The sequence below is a fragment of the Danio aesculapii genome, chromosome 18, assembly GCF_903798145.1.
Source record: "Danio aesculapii chromosome 18, fDanAes4.1, whole genome shotgun sequence".
Classification (NCBI taxonomy): domain Eukaryota; kingdom Metazoa; phylum Chordata; class Actinopteri; order Cypriniformes; family Danionidae; genus Danio; species Danio aesculapii.
Window position 1 is genome coordinate 54,184,074 of NC_079452.1, and position 17,708 is coordinate 54,201,781.

General features: G+C 36.5%; 1 protein-coding gene across 15 annotated transcripts in view; it reads left to right on the top strand.

Annotated features, from left to right (window-relative positions):
- The window catches only part of plekha7a (pleckstrin homology domain containing, family A member 7a), a 203,523-nt gene that overhangs the window by 171,624 nt on the left and 14,191 nt on the right, over positions 1 to 17,708 (top strand). For 9 of the 15 annotated variants that reach the window (XM_056478798.1, XM_056478797.1, XM_056478802.1 and 6 more), the window contains 10 exons: positions 1,589 to 1,672; positions 4,479 to 4,547; positions 5,865 to 5,945; positions 6,050 to 6,199; positions 7,830 to 7,931; positions 9,355 to 9,463; positions 9,742 to 9,905; positions 13,066 to 13,251; positions 15,021 to 15,117; positions 15,198 to 15,280. In XM_056478798.1, the coding sequence (XP_056334773.1) occupies positions 1,589 to 1,672; positions 4,479 to 4,547; positions 5,865 to 5,945; positions 6,050 to 6,199; positions 7,830 to 7,931; positions 9,355 to 9,463; positions 9,742 to 9,905; positions 13,066 to 13,251; positions 15,021 to 15,117; positions 15,198 to 15,280 (1,125 nt within the window). The remainder of the gene's footprint in view (positions 1 to 1,588; positions 1,673 to 4,478; positions 4,548 to 5,864; positions 5,946 to 6,049; positions 6,200 to 7,829; positions 7,932 to 9,354; positions 9,464 to 9,741; positions 9,906 to 13,065; positions 13,252 to 15,020; positions 15,118 to 15,197; positions 15,281 to 17,708) is intronic. The other 6 variants (XM_056478812.1, XM_056478805.1, XM_056478811.1 and 3 more) reach the window with 1 other exon arrangement.

The window sequence follows — 17,708 nt, forward strand, 5'->3', positions numbered from 1 at the left end:
GTCTTTAAAGTGAAATATCTCAACATAAACAAACAATCTCTCTCTCTCTCTCTCTCTCTCTCTCTCTCTCTCTCTCTCTCTCTCTCTATATATATATATATATATATATATATATATATATATATACAGTTGAAGTCAGAATTATTAGCCCCCCTGAATTGTTAGCCCTTCTTTAAATTTTTGTCCTCAATTTCTGTTTAACGGAGAGCAGATTTTTTTTCAACACATTTCTAAACATAATAATTTTAATAACTAATTTCTAATAACTGATCTATTTTATCTCTGCCATGATGACAGTAAATAATATTTTATTAGATATTTTTCAAGACACTTCTATACAGCTTAAAGTGACATTTAAAGGCTTAACTAGGTTAATTAGGTGAACTAGGCAGGTTAGGTTAAATAGGCAAGTTATTGTATAACGATGGTTTGTCCTGTAGACTATTGAAGAAAAAATTCGCTTAAAGGGGCTTATAATTTTGACTTTAAAATGGTTCATAAAAATTTAAAAACAGCTTTATTTTAGCTGAAATAAAGCAAATAAGACTTTCCCTAAAGGAAAAAATATTATTAGACATACTGTGAAAATTTGCAAATTCTGCACTTACTGTAGATATCTCAACCAGTCTAGCCATTCTCCTCTGACCTCTATATTCAACAACACATCTTTCGCCCTCAGAATTGCTGGTTACTGGACATTTTTTCTCTTTCAGATAATTTACTGTAAATCCTTGAGATGTCTGTGCATGAAAATCCCAGTAATCAGGCAGCAGTTTCTGAAATACTCAGTTCATCTTGTACCAACAGGTTTAATTAAATCATCCACATTCTGGAGTTTGAATTTCAGGAAATCCACGTTCTTAAATGGTTTAAAGGTTTAGTTTACCCAAAAAAAAAAAAAGAATTTAGCTAATAATTACTCATTCCAACCCCTCTTTTCATCTCAGAAACATAAATGAAGAAATTGTACTGTAGATGAGCTCTCTCAACCTCCATAGACAGCAGTTGTCCAGAAAATTTGACTTTACTGGTTCAATCACACAACGCTCCAAGAACAATTTTTTGAGGCAAAATTAAATCTGTAAAAACATCTTGTTTGCTAATGTTTTTGGTGTGTGTTTAGTAAGTGCAAAGCAATGCTTCCAAGTTGTTTTTACAAATTCCAAATCATGTTTTTGGAGCTTTGTATGATTACAGTTGAATGACTGAAGTCATGTTTTTGATAATGTTATTGCTTTCTTTCCTGGACTTTGAACATCTCTGAACTGTTGCTGTCTATAGAGGATTAGAGAGCTTTTGGATTTCACCTAAAATATCTTAATTTTTGTTCTGAAGATGAAGGAATTGTCTCGTGGGATTGGAACAACATGATGGTGAGTAATTAATAATAGCAGAATTTTTATCTTTGGGTGAACTAACCCTTTAAGTTATTTCCACGTGACTGCCTAATTAGATATTCAATTAAAAAAAAAAACTGTTTTTGAGCAAAGGTGTACCTAATAAAGTGGCCGGCACGTGTCTCAGAATATTACTGATAATAGTAATGATCCAGTGGAAAGGTGTAACTGTCTATCTCCGTTTGCTACAGATGAAAAGTATAGAGCCATTGATCCACATGGTTCACAGTGTGTTACAAACCTGCAGTGCGGGGGGTTTGAGACCACTCTGGAACGTAAGCACTGCCAGCATCCAGAGTGTCCACATTCCCATTGCTTTACGCGGTGCATATAGCTTTGTGTTGACACAAGCCTGACACCTGCACGCCTGTCCGCCCTGCCTTTTGTGAGTGGTGTTGTGCTATGAGTGTGTGGGATTGATGAGTTAATGAGATGGCAGGTCCGGGCGGGACGGGCAAGATCAGTGCATGTGCAGGCAATGAGCCACATTTAGCCAGCAGATTCTCCAATTCATTCTGTTATTTTTTTTCTTTTGTTTGTTTGTTTTTTATTAAATCAATGAATCTCATCACTATGGTTTCTAGAAGCGGTTTCTAGATCTGTATGTTGTTCCAGTAAAAAAAAATCCCTCAGAAACATTTCAGCCTTAGGTGATATTGGTGTTATGGAAGCTACATCTATGGAGGCATTTACAGGACGTTGCATGCATTTTGACTGTTCATTTAAATAATAATATCATTTTGGGGGCCTCAAAATCCAAACTTTTTCAACACTTTGGTTTAGATCGCAATTGATGCTATTAAATACTGGCTTATTACCTGCATATTATTAAGATATTTACTGTTCATTAGAAATTATAAAGTATGATCTTAGTCTGCATACCTAATCCTGCCCAAAACCAACTTCTACCTTACTATTAAACTATTTAAAAAGCAGCTAATTAGTAGTTTGTTAAGTTAATAGTGGTAGTTAATGGTTTCTTAATACTGTGAATTTGGACCTAAACTAAAGTTTTACCAAAAATCATCTTAATGTAAATTGCACATGTGCAAATTTGAGAAAATTGTAACATCATACGGATGTATGTTTCATGTTCAGTTTTAAGGCATGCACTAGTATTGACAATGAAATTAACAATGGAGGAATGCAGAATTTGTGCATACATGTAGTGTTTCTTGACAAAATAACATCACCACCTACTGGCTGGGAATGCATAATTCAGCTTGTTTAGTAATTTTCATGGATCCATGTTAATATTGCTTAACTCTATATGTACATGCAAGCATTCCTTTAATACACTGTGAAACTATTCTTTTAAAAACTTACTGGCTTGACTACAAGCTACTAAAAAAATTTAATTACAACAAAGGGAAGGGGCAATTTTGTTATTATATATTATTATATATTTTTATTATATATTTCAAATGATTTTCCCAGTGTTGGGTTGCGGCTGGAAGGGCATCCGCTGCGTAAAACGTGCTGGATAAGTTGGTGGTTCATTCCGCTGTGGCGACCCCGCATTAATAAAGGCACTAAGCCGAAAAGAAAATGAATGAATGAATTTCAGATGATATAATGTACAGTAACTAAAAGAAACATTGTTTAGGCAGCAAGTTAGGCTAACAGAGAAACTTTCTGTTCAGTGCCATGTAAAATAATATTTTTAAAATGATTGTTTAATTCAGCAATGTTGGGGTAAATTTGTAAATAGGGATAGTAAATAAATGAATGAATAATAATGCAAACTATCTAGATCTATCTATATAGGCAAATCATCTAGGCCTATCTATATAATTATCTATCTATATAGGTGTTCTTTTTTAAACTTTGATCAGCTTGAAAAGCATAATTCTCACTAAATTAAGCAACACAACTGTTAATGGTAATAATAAAAATAATAATAATTCCTTACATTTATAAAGCGCTTTTCTAGACACTCAAATCGCTTTACACAATGAATGGATCTCCTCATCCACCACCAGTGTGCAGCATCCACCTGGATGACGCAACGACGGCCATATTGCACCAGACAGCACACCACACCCCAGCTGATTGGTGGAGAGGAGACAGAGTGATGAAGCCAATTATGATATGGGGATGTTTAGGAGGCCATGGTAGACAGAGGCCAGTGGGCAAATTTGGCCAGGATGCCGGTGATAAACCCCTACTTTTGAAGGACATCCTGGGATTTTTATTTCATCCTGGGACCATAGAGGGTCAGGACCTCGGTTTAACGTCTCATCCGAAAGACAGCGCTCACTGAGGAGTATAGAGTCCCCTTCAGTATAGAGTCCCAGAGACCGCAGGTTGTGCGCCCCATTGTTGGTCTCACTAAAAGCACTTCCGGCAGCAACCTAGCTTTCCTATGTGGTCTCCCATCCAGGTACTGACCATTAATTGAAATAAATGTTTACTAAGGAAGAAATCACTCCGTTCTAATTATTTCTGAAGACTGGAGCAAAGAGAAATGTATATTACATTCTAAAATATGCCAAAATGTTCAGTAATACTTAACAATATTAGCATTTTCAGTGTAGCTTTGCAATGTATCAAATGAATGTGACTTTGATGAAAGTATCAAAGAAACGTAATCAATTAACAAAATATCAACTAAAGATTAATCTAAATGAATCAACATAAGTAACTACTTATCTGCACTTTATAAGAGAGAAACATTCAAGTTTTGTTTTTTGTTTGTTATTTTGCTGCTGGAAAATGCCATCATGTTGTAGCATTTCTATTTTAAATCCAATTCATTGCTGTTCAGAGCTTGGGTTTCTTTTATGAGTTATCCATGCTGCGTTTTTCTCTAGAGGCTTTTTTTAGACATCACATTTCTGTCCCACAGCTGTATTATGTTGGCATGAAAATCGTGGAACACCATTCTGCCATTGTGCTACCAGAAAGCTTCAGCTCCAACATGTGTGCTTTAGAAATGAAGAAAACTGTCTCAAAGCTTCACTGTGACTTTCAATACAGCGCCCATTGTACAGTGTTGGTCTTGCTTGGCTTGTGTTCAATAGATGTGTGTTCGTTGTGTGGAGCATTAAAACAATGAGGCTTTTTTGAACTGTTTATTAGGTGAGTGGGACGGAGGCTCTGAAAGGACGGCCAGCAAAGCCTGTGAAGGTGGCAGAAAGTGATGTGGATGTGAGTATAAATTGAGTATAAATATTATAAATCAGCTACCCTTATTGGCAACCTTGGTAAATTCGAGTTGGTTTTTGGATTAGAGAGGACTTTTTTTTTTTTGATCAGTGTGGTCCCTCATATGTATTCACACTATATTCTGTTCATATGAGCAACATCACACTTGTAGCAGGGCGATATGGCTGTATATCGGCACTGGTGGAAAGAGTGTGTTGGCTTGAGGCCACAGGCAGAGTGCCTTAGTCTCTCACCAGTGACGATATACAGCCATATTGCACTGCTATGAGTGTGATGTTGCATTTATACAACAGTTGGACGGCATAATCGTGTATATATATATATATCATGCCTCATGCCATCAAATCCTTTTGCATGAGGAACTACTGTCTTCCACCATTCTTTCACATCTGCAGCTGACGTCAGAACAGCAGAAATTGTTGGTAATTCTCCAACGTCACTTAGCTTAATATCTAAAGTGATGATAAAACAGGTGATGTTGCTCACACTTTAAGATTATAAGGCTGAACTGCAAGGAATGCCATTAATCTACAGAGATTTCCCAGTATTTCTTTGTTGCAATCGGGAGATCACAATAATTAACCTTAAAAAAGCAAAGCAAACACTACCAGATTATTATGGTATAAATACAGCACTACAACATTTGTAATAACGAGAGAGACTGACTTAGAATGTCACTTACCAGATTTATAATGATTTGATCAGCTGTGGTTTGAAATGTACAAGTTTTTGAGTTTTTCTCCTCTAAGGATTTATTATGCAGTCTCTGTCGCCATCTTGTGGCAGAACGTCAACCGTCTTTGCTCTGCTCAATATGACAGGCTGATAGCCGCCGACTTACTGAATTCCTGAAATTATAAATATTTATTACAACGATTAATTTAAATAAATCAACATAAGTAAATACTTATCTGCACTTTATGAGAGAGATTATAAATATTTATTTCATCGATTAATTTAAATGAATCAACATAATACTTATTAAAACGTAAATACTTATTTTTCCAAAATTATAAATATTTAAAATAGGAACTATCCTTAGAAATTTAACTGCATAATTGCAATTTAAACAATTACATTCTTGTCTAAAACTGTGCTGTGTTTGCATTTGTTATTCTCAATGGGAGCAGAGTTTTGTTTGTTTTTTTAATATAAAAAAACAATAAAATATATTTTTCTTCAAAGCACTCTCTGCTCATATTTGTTAAGTGTGCTAATATAAGTAGAGACCACTATATCTCGTGTAGCTATGTACAAAACGACAAATTTCTGCTTCATAATATGATGTTTTTGTTGAAGGTGACACTGAGTCGATTGTGTGAACAGGACAAAATACTGCAGGAGCTTGAGTTCAGACTCAGTGGACTAAAGGATGATAAGGTGAGGCAAGACATGTACAGCATTTGTTTTGGTCTCATTATGATAGGTGTGTGTGTGTGTCAGTTGTTATTTTTATTTATTTTATTTTATTTTTTCATATCCAGGACAAGCTTGAGTCTGTTCTGGATGTGTCTCACCAGCAGATGGAGCAGTATAAGGATCAGCCGGCTCACGCTGACAAGATCGCCTATCAGCAGAGACTCCTGCAGGAGGACCTGGTGCACATTCGAGCAGACATTTCTAGAGTATCGACGGTGTGTGTTTATCCAAAGTATTTGTTTGAAATCAATTTATTGATGATTATAAGCTATGAAGATTTGCTTTAAAATTTGAACAAAAAATATCAGTGTCGTTTTTTTTATCCTAATACTAATGTATAATGGGGTATATATGCACACAAACTTTAAATTTTCAGTGAGCCAGCCAAATTGCTTCTGGCAAAATGTCACGTCATTATAAAATTGTTAAATTTTAAAAAATCTGCGACCTTCACTGCCTGATGGATATACGATATAAAGTGGTTGTCAGACCAGACAAGCAGCACTGCATTAAATTCCATTTTTCCATGCTATGTCTTTAAAATTTATTTTACCCCAGTATTTTCAATAGAATTTCTGCGCTTGCGTTTATATGTTCTTTCATCTAGTTAACATTGAACAACTGAATGCTTAAGTCTGTTTACTGAATGTATTTTAATTACATTACAACATTAATGCTGTAAAAGGAACCTTATGGAATAAAAATAGTCACATAAAACTTTTCACCGGAAAAGTATTGTTGGCTGAAAAAAACACTAGGTGCGTGTGCATATACCCCATTTAATTCAATTCCTATTTTATGAGTTTTTTAAATACTGGTTAACAGTTAAAATGTCACTCTGGACTACAATATTGTACAGTTCTATTTTTGGCAATGGCCAATAGAGGTGTGAACTTACACTGGTCTCACTGTTCGGTTCGGTTATGATTATCATGCCATCGATTTGTTTCAATTTGATATTTCGGTGCATCACGGTGCATTGACGATGCTTTCCATACACAGTGTTGAATTTTGGGGGGTGGCTATAACAAGCTGTCTGTATAAACACACACACACACACGGACACACAGCACCACACTGTCTCTCACACACATACACAAACATAGACAGCACCAAACAAACACACACACGCACGCACACACGTGCACTCACACACACACTTTAATTTCCTCAATCGCAGAGAAATAGGGTCTTCTGCTGTAAGTGCCAGTGAAAGACTTTCCAGAAAACACACACACAGTGAAATTTTTAAGTAGTTGGCGCCTGTAGTGTTGTAAATACCCGCGCTCGTCTCCCTCGCGACAGAGCGCATATGAAATAAATGACGTCAGTACATAATAACCGGTTATAATTATTACTGAACCGATACCGAAAAGTCCGCGTCTGCATCACGGTGCACCGAAGAAACAATTAATTTTGACACCCCTAATAGCCAATAAAGCATTGTATGAGTCAAAATGATCCATTTTTCTTTTATGCTTAAAATTGTTAGAAAATAAGTAAAGATCTTTCATGAATACAGTGTACATTTCCTAAAAATTGATCAAACCTTTAGATTTTTGATTAGTAAAATGCATTGCTAAGCACTTTATTTAGATCCAAGTATTTAGATTTTTTGATCACTTAGATTTTCAAATATTTACTTCTCAGCCAAATATTGTCTCCTCATAACTAGGGATAAATCAATTAAATGGCAAAACAATTGACAATTGTGATTGGTTTTGAGGTCCAATGTCACATATAACTATATACTATACCATAATAAAACATAATTTATAACTTTTATTGGCAGTGAAGGTTTTATTGGTGTGGATAACTCTTTAATTGTGAATATCTATTTTTCAGGAGATGGAGAGAGCATGGGACGACTACAGCAGAATGGAGCAGTCAGTGGAACAGCTGAGGGACGTCCTGCAGACTCAGATGACTCTCTGTACATCACCTCAGGTCTTTCTTTGTATTTATTACTCATTTTAGTCATTATCTATTTTATTTTGTAAGTTGTTTGATTTTTTATATATATAGTAATACAAAAAGACAGTTGTTAACATATTGTGGGTGACACTGTGGCTCAGTGGTTAGCACTGTCAAGAAGGTCACTGGTTCGAGTCCCGGCTGGGTCAGTTGGCATTTCTGTGTTGAGTTTGCATGTTCTCCCCGTGCTCGTGTGGGTTTCCTCTGGGTGCTCAGGTTTCCCCCACAATCCAAAGACATGCGCTATATGTGAACTGGGTAAATAAAATTGGACGTAGTGTATGAGTGTGTGAATACAAGAGTGTATGGGTGTTTCCCAATACTGGGTTGCACCTGGAAGGGCATCCGCTGCATAAAACATATGGTGGAATAACTGGCGGATCATTTAACTGTGGTGACCACTGCTAAATAAGGGACTAAGCTGAAGGAAAATGAATGAATGAATGTTAATATATGGTCACATTTAGCTTGAATTGGTTTTAACGTAGTATCACTGATATGCTATTATAGCGTATAATATAGATGCTTTTATAGTATATAATATAGCGTATAGTATAATATTGTTTGTGGATTTAATTTGTATATAATATTAATTTGTATATTTTTTCAGTCATTTTTGTTTTTATCTTTTTATTATTTTTAAAAATGTATTCATTTCATTAAGTTCTTTAGTTTTAGTCATTTTAGTACTACAGTTTAAATGAAAGGAACAATAGAAATGTTGCCTTGAAACCATAAAACAAAATGAAATATTGCAGTATAAATTATAAACTATTTGTGCGCATAATTTGTAACTTCTCCTCCCTTTTTTCCTGATATCTGTGATGACAAAATTGTTGCAACAACAAACAGCAAAGATCAAATCAGTTCCTGATTTCTCAAAAACAAATCTTTCTTTACATTTGCTTGTTTGATTTACACAGATACTGTATAGATCCTTCACAACCGAGATAAAATGATTATTACAACTTCCACTTTATTCCAGAATAGTTCAGTTGCCAATAATAAAACTAATCAGCTTATGTTTTACACAGCATATGCCCTTCCAGCTGCAACCCATCACTGGGAAACACACTCATTCACACACATACTCTACGGACAATTTTAGCTCACCCAATTCACCTATAGCACATGTCTTTGGACTTGTGGGGGAAACCGGAGCACCCGGAGGAAACCCATGCGAACACGAGGAGAACATGCAAACTCCACACAAAAATGCCAACTGACCCAGCTGAGGCTCAAACCAGTGACCTTCTAGCTGTGAGGCTACAGTGCTACCCTGCAACAATGTGAAGCCTCCAGAATAGTTTATTTTTATTTAATGTTCATTTAATTTCAAATTTGTTATGGTTAAGCATTTGTAAAGGCTTTTAAATTTGATTGTCTGTGTTCGTAGGAGAAAAACCAGTTAAAAAGGGAGCTCTGGAGGATCGAGGACGTGATGACTGGACTCAGCTCCACCAAAGAAACCTTCAAAATCACCGTAGACTCAGTCAAGAACCCAGGTAAGAATACACTAGATCATGAGTGTCCAAACCCAGTCCTGGAAGGCCGGTGTCCTGCAAAGTTTAGTTCCAACCCCAATTAAACACACCTGAACCAGCTAATAAACTTTTCTAGGTATACTAGAAACTTACAGGCAGACTTTGGAAGTTGGAGCTAAACTATGCAGGACACTGAGTTTGGACACCCCTGCACTAGATAGACAGCATTAGTAAACATACAACATTTAAATCCAACATTGCTATATAAGCCTTGCCTGCTTCTGTATGATTGCATCCAGAGAGGAAACTTGTGCCTTCAGTGATCGAGTCGACAGTGCCTTCTCGGTGCATGACCCCATCCGCAGCTGAGGTGCGGTCGCCCCAACGCAGCCTGACCTCCAGTCCACTATCACTGCCGCTGGACAATGAAGACCTGCGGAACCGGCATCCTGTTCCAAATTGGGTAAGATCCGCTGTGCTGCAGCTGTTCCTGAAATAACCGCAAAGCACCGTTCACATTACACAATTTCTATTATCGTTTACAACAGTCACAGTGTCAGATTATGGAATTTTGTCTAAATAAAATGTTACACGTTTTGGATACCAAATATCGACACATATACACTGTATATATGCAGTTGAAGTCAAAATAATCAACCTCCCTTTGGAATAGTAATTATTTAAAAAATATTTCCCAAGTGTTGCTTAATGGAGACATTTATAAGGCAAGGCAAGTTTATTTATATAGCACATTTCATACACAGTGGCAATTCAAAGTGCTTTACATAAACAGAAATAAAAGAGACAAATATAAAAAATAAAAACAAATAATAAAAGTGATTAAAACAGAAGAAAAAATAATAAAGAAAAAATAAATAAAAGAATGAAAAAGAAAAGAAAGACATAATAGTGTGATCTGACGGACATAGCACAGTGCTCATTCAGTAAAGGCACAGCTAAACAGATGTGTTTTAAATATAATAGTTTTACTACTTCTATTCTAATAACTATTTGTTGTATTTGCCATATCAAAATACTAATATACAGTATAAAATGCAACTTAAATAGGTTATTATATTAACCAGGGAAGTTAATTAGGAAAAAAGTATTAACAGTGGTGGCGACGCAGTGGCGCAGTAGGTAGTGCTGTCGCCTCACACCAAGAAGGTCGCTGGTTCGAGCCTTGGCTGGGTCAGTTGGCGTTTCTGTGTAGAGTTGTTTCCCCCACAGTCCAAAGACATGCTGTACAGGTGAATTGGGTAGACTAAATTGTCCGTAGTGTATGTGTGGGAATGCAAGAGAGTATGGATGTTTCCTTTATCAACATATGCTGGATAAGTTGGCGGTTCATTCCGCTGTGGCGACCCCATATAAATAAAGGGACTAAGCTGTAAAGAAAATGAATGAATGATGTATTAACAGTGGTTTTCTCTGTAGCCAATAGAAAAACTATATAAAAATAAAATTATAAATTGCTTTTATTCCAACCAAACTAAAAAAAATAAGACTTTCCCCAGAAGAAACAATATAATAGGAAATACTTTGAACATACCCTTGCTCTGTTAAACATCACTTGCGAAATATTTGAGAAAAGATTACAGATTTTAAAATACAGGCAAGAATACTGTTAGCACACCTCCACAAAGCTTACTTCTATTTTAAGTACACCTTGTAGCACAGATTGAACTTTGGTTCCTGATGTCATTTACAAATCCTGACAAATACCTACATCAAGCTAATTTTGCCAAAATCTAGGGGGGGAGAAAGCATGTAATTTGATTAGGGCTTAAAGTTCTTTAGTTAAAAGTTCCTTACTGACATATTAAGCATATTACTATGTATATCTGCATTTTATCCTACCGTACTATGATACTTTGTGCAAATTATGGAAGTAACCTCATTAAACCATAAAAAAATGAGTCAAGTGTTTAAATAAAACTGTACAATGAGTTGGCGTTATTCTCCTCACAGTTCATGAATCTAATTAAGATGAACAAACTACTTTTAGAAAAGCTTGAATAACCTTAAAAACTCTATAAACAAGTCTTTCTGCAGCAATATTAACAGACATGTATTGACTGTTACTTTACTGCAGGGAACAAACACAGTGAACTCAAAGAGCTTTAGCCACAGATAAGCTTGTGATACTAATATCCTGTTAAAATACCTAGGGATGGCTGACGTGAAACTGACGTTTCGACACAGTGTCGAGATCCCGAAGCGTGAGATGTTTCGAAACACTGCACCGAAGCATGATCTGAAACACCCAGGTCACCTGGTCATCTGGTCACGTGACTAAAGTGATTCGAAACACCTGGTCATGTGACTAAACCGATTCAAAGCATCGATCAGCTCAGAAGCGATTCGAGACCTGGCGAATCTGCGTTTGACTAACAGGGTCTGATAAATATTCTGTCTCGTATAGCCTAGTGGACCGTGTGTGTGCATGTGCTACTGAGCTTCAGATGACTTAGGGTTCGAATCCTGACTTGTACAAATACTCCGAATTCATTATTTTATGTATTTTAATAATGTTACTGTTTTATAATGTAGTCTAGATAGGATACAGCTGCTGATAAGCCATCAATTTAGCATAATTTTTGTAACACTGTAAAACAATAATGAATATTTTACAGTACTGTGATGGTTGGGTTTAGGTTTTGGGTAGTTGTTAATAAAATACAATAGGAAATTTATTGAATTATATAAATAATTCTTGTTAACTTCTGGCCACAACATGTCTGATCTAGCAACAACCCTATTTTATGACCAAAACAAGACATATTTATTCGGATGTCAGACCAATGTTGAAACAAAACGGTACAAGAACAAAGCATTTCAAACTGATATTAAAGCATTTCAAAATGGCTTCATCAGCCTGAATTCGAAGCCAGTATCCCTACACTGTAGTCAGGAACCCTAACCACTCCTCTAAACCACTTTTGAATCTATAATCACAAAGCGGGGTTTAATACCTCAATTTGCTCAGCTGTTCTTAGCTTAACCTATTTCAGTGCAATACATAAAAAATGAGCACTAGGTGTCACCGTAGAGTGGGGTTTCGAAACGTTTCGAAGCTTCGACACATTTGCTCCGACTGTTTCAGTGTTTCATAAAGCCTCGCTTAGCCCATTACTAAAAATACCATGTTTAACGTTAATTTCATGACAGATAAAAATAAAACACGAAGCCAAACGTACCTCTCGCTCAACTTTCACTATGTAAAGCAATCGTCTCAGACCCATTTTCTTGAGAGCCACAGCTCTGCATAGTTTAGCTTCAACCACCTCCAACTCACACCCGCCTTATAGACTCTAGTAGTCTTAAACACTTTGATTATTTGTATCAGCTGTGTTTGATTAGGGTTGGAGCAAAGCTGTGCAGAGCCGCAGCCCTCCAAGAATCCAGTTTGAGACCTTCGATGTAAATGGATTATTTTTAGTACAACCTCGTTTGAACAAAATGATTTGTTTCAGTTCTTTTGAACAGAAGTTCTCCAAATAGGAAGTGAAACCCATAATTTGAAACACAGTAGACACATGCAGAAATACCTCAAATGAAATGAGAGAAAAACCTGAGGGCCTTTTTAAGGTTTTCTTAATTATGTAATGTTATGTTTTTAGGAAGAGGATGATGCTCCGCCCAGACCACCTTTGCCCCTTCTGTATGATGAGGACACACCGCCTGTTGTCCCGCCCCTTCCTAAAGAGACATCAGTCATCAGACACACTTCAGTGCGAGGCCTCAAACGACAGTCTGATGAGAGGAAGCGGGATCGAGAAAGCAGCTACAGTAATGGAGATTACAGGGTAATTTTAAGTCCGTTGTGCTGAGATTGTTACAACTAACAGCTAGCTGACTGGCTGCAATAATAAACTCGTAACACTTTAGTTTAAGTATTAGTGGCTTATAACCTGCCTAATATTAGGGATTGGCTGTTTATGTACTTATAATGTACATTCCCTGGCCACTTTATTAGGTACACCTGTCCAACTGCTCGTTAACGCAAATTTCTAATTAGCCAATCACATGGCAGCAACTCAACGCATTTAGGCATGTAGACATGGTCAAGACGATCTGCTGCAGTTCAAACCGAGCATCAGAATGGGGAAGAAAGATAATTTAAGTGACTTTAAACATGGCATGGTTGTTTGTGCCAGACGGGCTGGTCTGAGTATTTCAGAAACTGCTGATCTACTGAGATATTCACGCACAACCATCTCTAGGGTTTACAGAGAATGTTGCGAAAAAAAGAGAAAATATACATTAAGCGGCAGTTCTGGGGGCGAAAATGCCTTGTTGATGCCAGAGGTCAGAGGAGAATGGCCAGACTGGTTCTTGCTGATAGAAAGGCAACAGTAACTCAAATAACTACTCGTTACAACCGAGGTATGCAGAAGAGCATCTCTGAACACACATCATGTGAAATCTTGAGGCGGATGGGCTACAGCAGCAAAGGACCACACCGGCTGCCACTACTGTCAGTTAAGAACAGGAAAGGAGTATACAATTCACACAGGCTCACCAAAATAGGACAATAGAAGATTGGAAAAACGTTGTCTGGTCTGAGGAGTCTCAATTTCTGTTGTGACATTCGGATAGTAGGGTAAGAATTTGTCATCAACAACATGAAAGCCTGGATCCATCCTGCCTTGTATCAATGGTTTAGGCTGCTGGTGGTGGTGTAATGGTGTGGGGGATATTTTCTTGGCACACTTTGGGCCCATTGAGCATCATGTAAACACCACAGCCTACCTGAGTATTGTTGCTGACCATGCTGACCCTTTATGACCACAGTGTACCCATCTTCTGTTGGCTACTTTTTTAGCAGGATAACACACCATGTCATAAAGTGCGAATCTTCTCAGACTGGTTTCTTGAACATGACAATGAGTTCACTGTACCCCAATGGCCTCCACAGTCACCAGATCTCAATCCAATAGAGCACCTTTGGTGGAACGGAAGATTTACATCATGGATGTGCAGTCGACAAATTTGCAGCAACTGTGTGATACTATCGTGTCAATATGGACCAATACCTCTGAGGAATATTCCCAGTACCTTGTTGAATCTATGCCACAAATGACTAAGGCAGTTCTGAAGGCAAAAAAGGGTCCAACCCTATACTAGTAATGTGTACCTAATAAAATGGCCAGTGAGTGTAGATATGGAATGATCTTATTCTACAACCCTAATCCTACCCAATACCTAAATCCAACAACTACCTTAATAACTATACATAAGCAGCAAATTAGTTTATTAAGCTAAAAGTCTTAGTTAATAATGAAAGTTATTATTAAAATAAGGTGTGACCAATAAATATACTGAATATTTAATTAAACTAAATTGTGAATACAAACAAACTTAATTTGTCTAATAATTAAATAACAGAACATTGTTTAAATACTATAATAACCTGAATAATACTAAAATAACTGTTATTAATCTAGACTGAAATTGCCAAGCATTAATGTATTTAGAAGAATTTAAATAATATTTGCCTTATATTTTAACACCTGCAGTTAGTGAGCATAGCATTTTAGTTTTGTACTTTGCATTGTTATTCATTGTTATTCAGCTGGAACTGCGCTCATACCTGAGTGAACCAGAGCTTCCTGTAAGTGCTCATGGAGCAGATCATGTGGACCCAGGCTACCTGACTCTCCAAAGAAGAGGTCAGACATTATTATAGCTTAGTTAACCAGTTCTTTTGCCAATGTATCTAGTAAAATACTATGTTTCTGTGTTGCCATAGGTCTGTCAGGTTCCTCATCCAGAATAAATCAGTACGGAGTGGCTTCCTGCTCCCTGAGGAGAGATTTAGAGTTATCCACAATGGCAAGTACCATATCTCTGTGGACTAAAGTGCATTTACTAATTCAATTATTAGTAATTGTTTTATTTTGTAGGGCTGGATGATTAATTAAAATGAAATCACAAACGCTGGTGATCATACCTGTGATTGTCATGCACATCTTGTTAGAGAAGCACAGTTGTGTGTTCAGTAGTAAAGCTCTTCCGAAGGCCAGAGGGCGCTCTCACATGCAGAAGCTCCAAACTCCCATGAAGAAGAAATCCAGAAAATCTCCATGGTTGTTGCTAGATCGGATATGTTTGCGGCCGGAAGTTAATGAGAATTATTTCTGTTATTTATTAAATTTCACATTTATTGTATTTTATTAAGGTCTACTCCCACCCCAACCCTAAACCCAACCATCACAGTAACGTAAAAACAGTAGTTCTACCGAGTATTATTTATGTTATCTATTAAAATACCCAATAAATTGTATTTTTTAACGTCTACTCCCACCCCAACCCTAAACCCAACCGTCACAGTACTGTAAATATATTAATTGTTGTTATATAGTGTCATAAAAAAAATTGCTGCTTAATTAATGTACATATCGCACTTCCGACCGGCCGCATATCCGATCTAGACTTAACCAATCTCCATAGAGTAGCATTTTAAACAGAGTATAAACACGATTACAGAATCATCTCAAAGAAGGATTTATTTCAAACATTCCACTGAAGTAATAAAGTGAGCTTTGAGTAAAAATGTTATTAAATCAGCTTTTTACATGCAGCTATTACTACACAGAACCTTGAGAAGCTATGCAAACAGCATTATCACAGAGAGATTATCTTGATTTTATTATAATTCGATTAGATTTATATAAATGTTAAACATTATTTTGCGTTACTTCGACAGCACATGCTGGAGTTATAATACAACCGGCTTTATTGACAAAATGCGAATGAAAATTGCCTTTAATTAATCACCTAGCCCTATTATCTTGTGTACGGACACAGTGGTGGGACAATTGATCAAAACTGCTAGTATTTTTACCCACAGACAATGGTTTTAAGTCAGTTATTTCTATTTTTGCTGGAGTGTGTCCGTACTTAATATGGGTTTACATTAATCCAATGTGATATTTGTTTGCACAAGGAGTCTAACAACAGCTAGTTCTCAACAGAGGTCTGATCTCACAGTCATCCATTACTTATTATAATGTTATTCACTATATTATTGAATAAGAGTTGGGTGTAACCAGTGGTGTAGTCCTTGCTATACGCACGTAGACTCAGTATGCCTACTTTTTTCCACAAGCTGTTTGGGTATTAAGACTTCTAAGGATCATACCCTCGGTATACTCACTTGTTTTGGTGATTAAACTTCCCTAATTTATGCATATTCGCATCTCCTTTAACTGTATACCAAATGTTTTTTACCTCGCGTCTTAATTTGTTGCAATTGGTGCATTTTTGTTTAATTTGCACCATTCCCCACCCCCTGACCACTGCAGCAGCTGTGAGAACATTTCGGGAGAGAGTTTTCGAAGATCAAAACAAATCAGTTGAATGATGTCTCGCTAAAACGTTCAAATAAAATTATAAAACATCATGGGCATCGCTTTAGCCCTCTTATATTTCCATTCAGCACCCCTAAAACTTTTGCGGTTACCTTATGAACTGTACACTACTAAATTATCCCCTCGGTCCCAGTCTTTAAATTTGATATAAAAAAAGCAGCAGAATTCTGTTCCTCCCTTTTCAACTTGTTTTTCATTTAGTCAGCAAACCACAGCTGTACAGGCCGTGAGCACAAGGTGTGTTTATCGATAGATTGTTAGAATATCTGCATATTTGCAGTCTTTGCTATAAAAAAACTTGTTCCCTCGGTGCTCCCCTCATTAGCACAGCTGTTTTCTCCAGCGAAAATGTAACTCTTAACAGACATGTTGCTGTTTATTTCACAATTAACAATGACAGTAAAACACAGTGCATGTGGCATTAACTATATCATACAATCATGCACAGGATTAAACACAGTGACAGAACCACTCAGTAAATGTTCTCATTTTAACTGCATATCTGATTGACATTGGAGTTAAACATCATGTGTTGTATCGTATTAAAAATTATTTCCCATTATGACTTTTATTACAATAGTGAAATATGTAAATTATCTTATGAATCAAAGAAACATTTACTTTTGTCGTTTCTTTGCCTACTTTTAAAATTTGGATTGGGTGGGTAATAGTACCACCTTTTTTTTTAGGATTACACTGGGTGTAACGCAGTTCACAGTAACGCATTACTGTATTCTCATTACGTTTTTGGGAAGGCAGTAATGTATCGAATTACATTTCAAATGCGTGTACTTTAATTACAGTTACTAAAGTCAGTGTAATTGCGTTACTTACGTTATAAATATAGTTTTCAGATTTGCATTTTTTAAATCACGTTTTCCACTGCAACG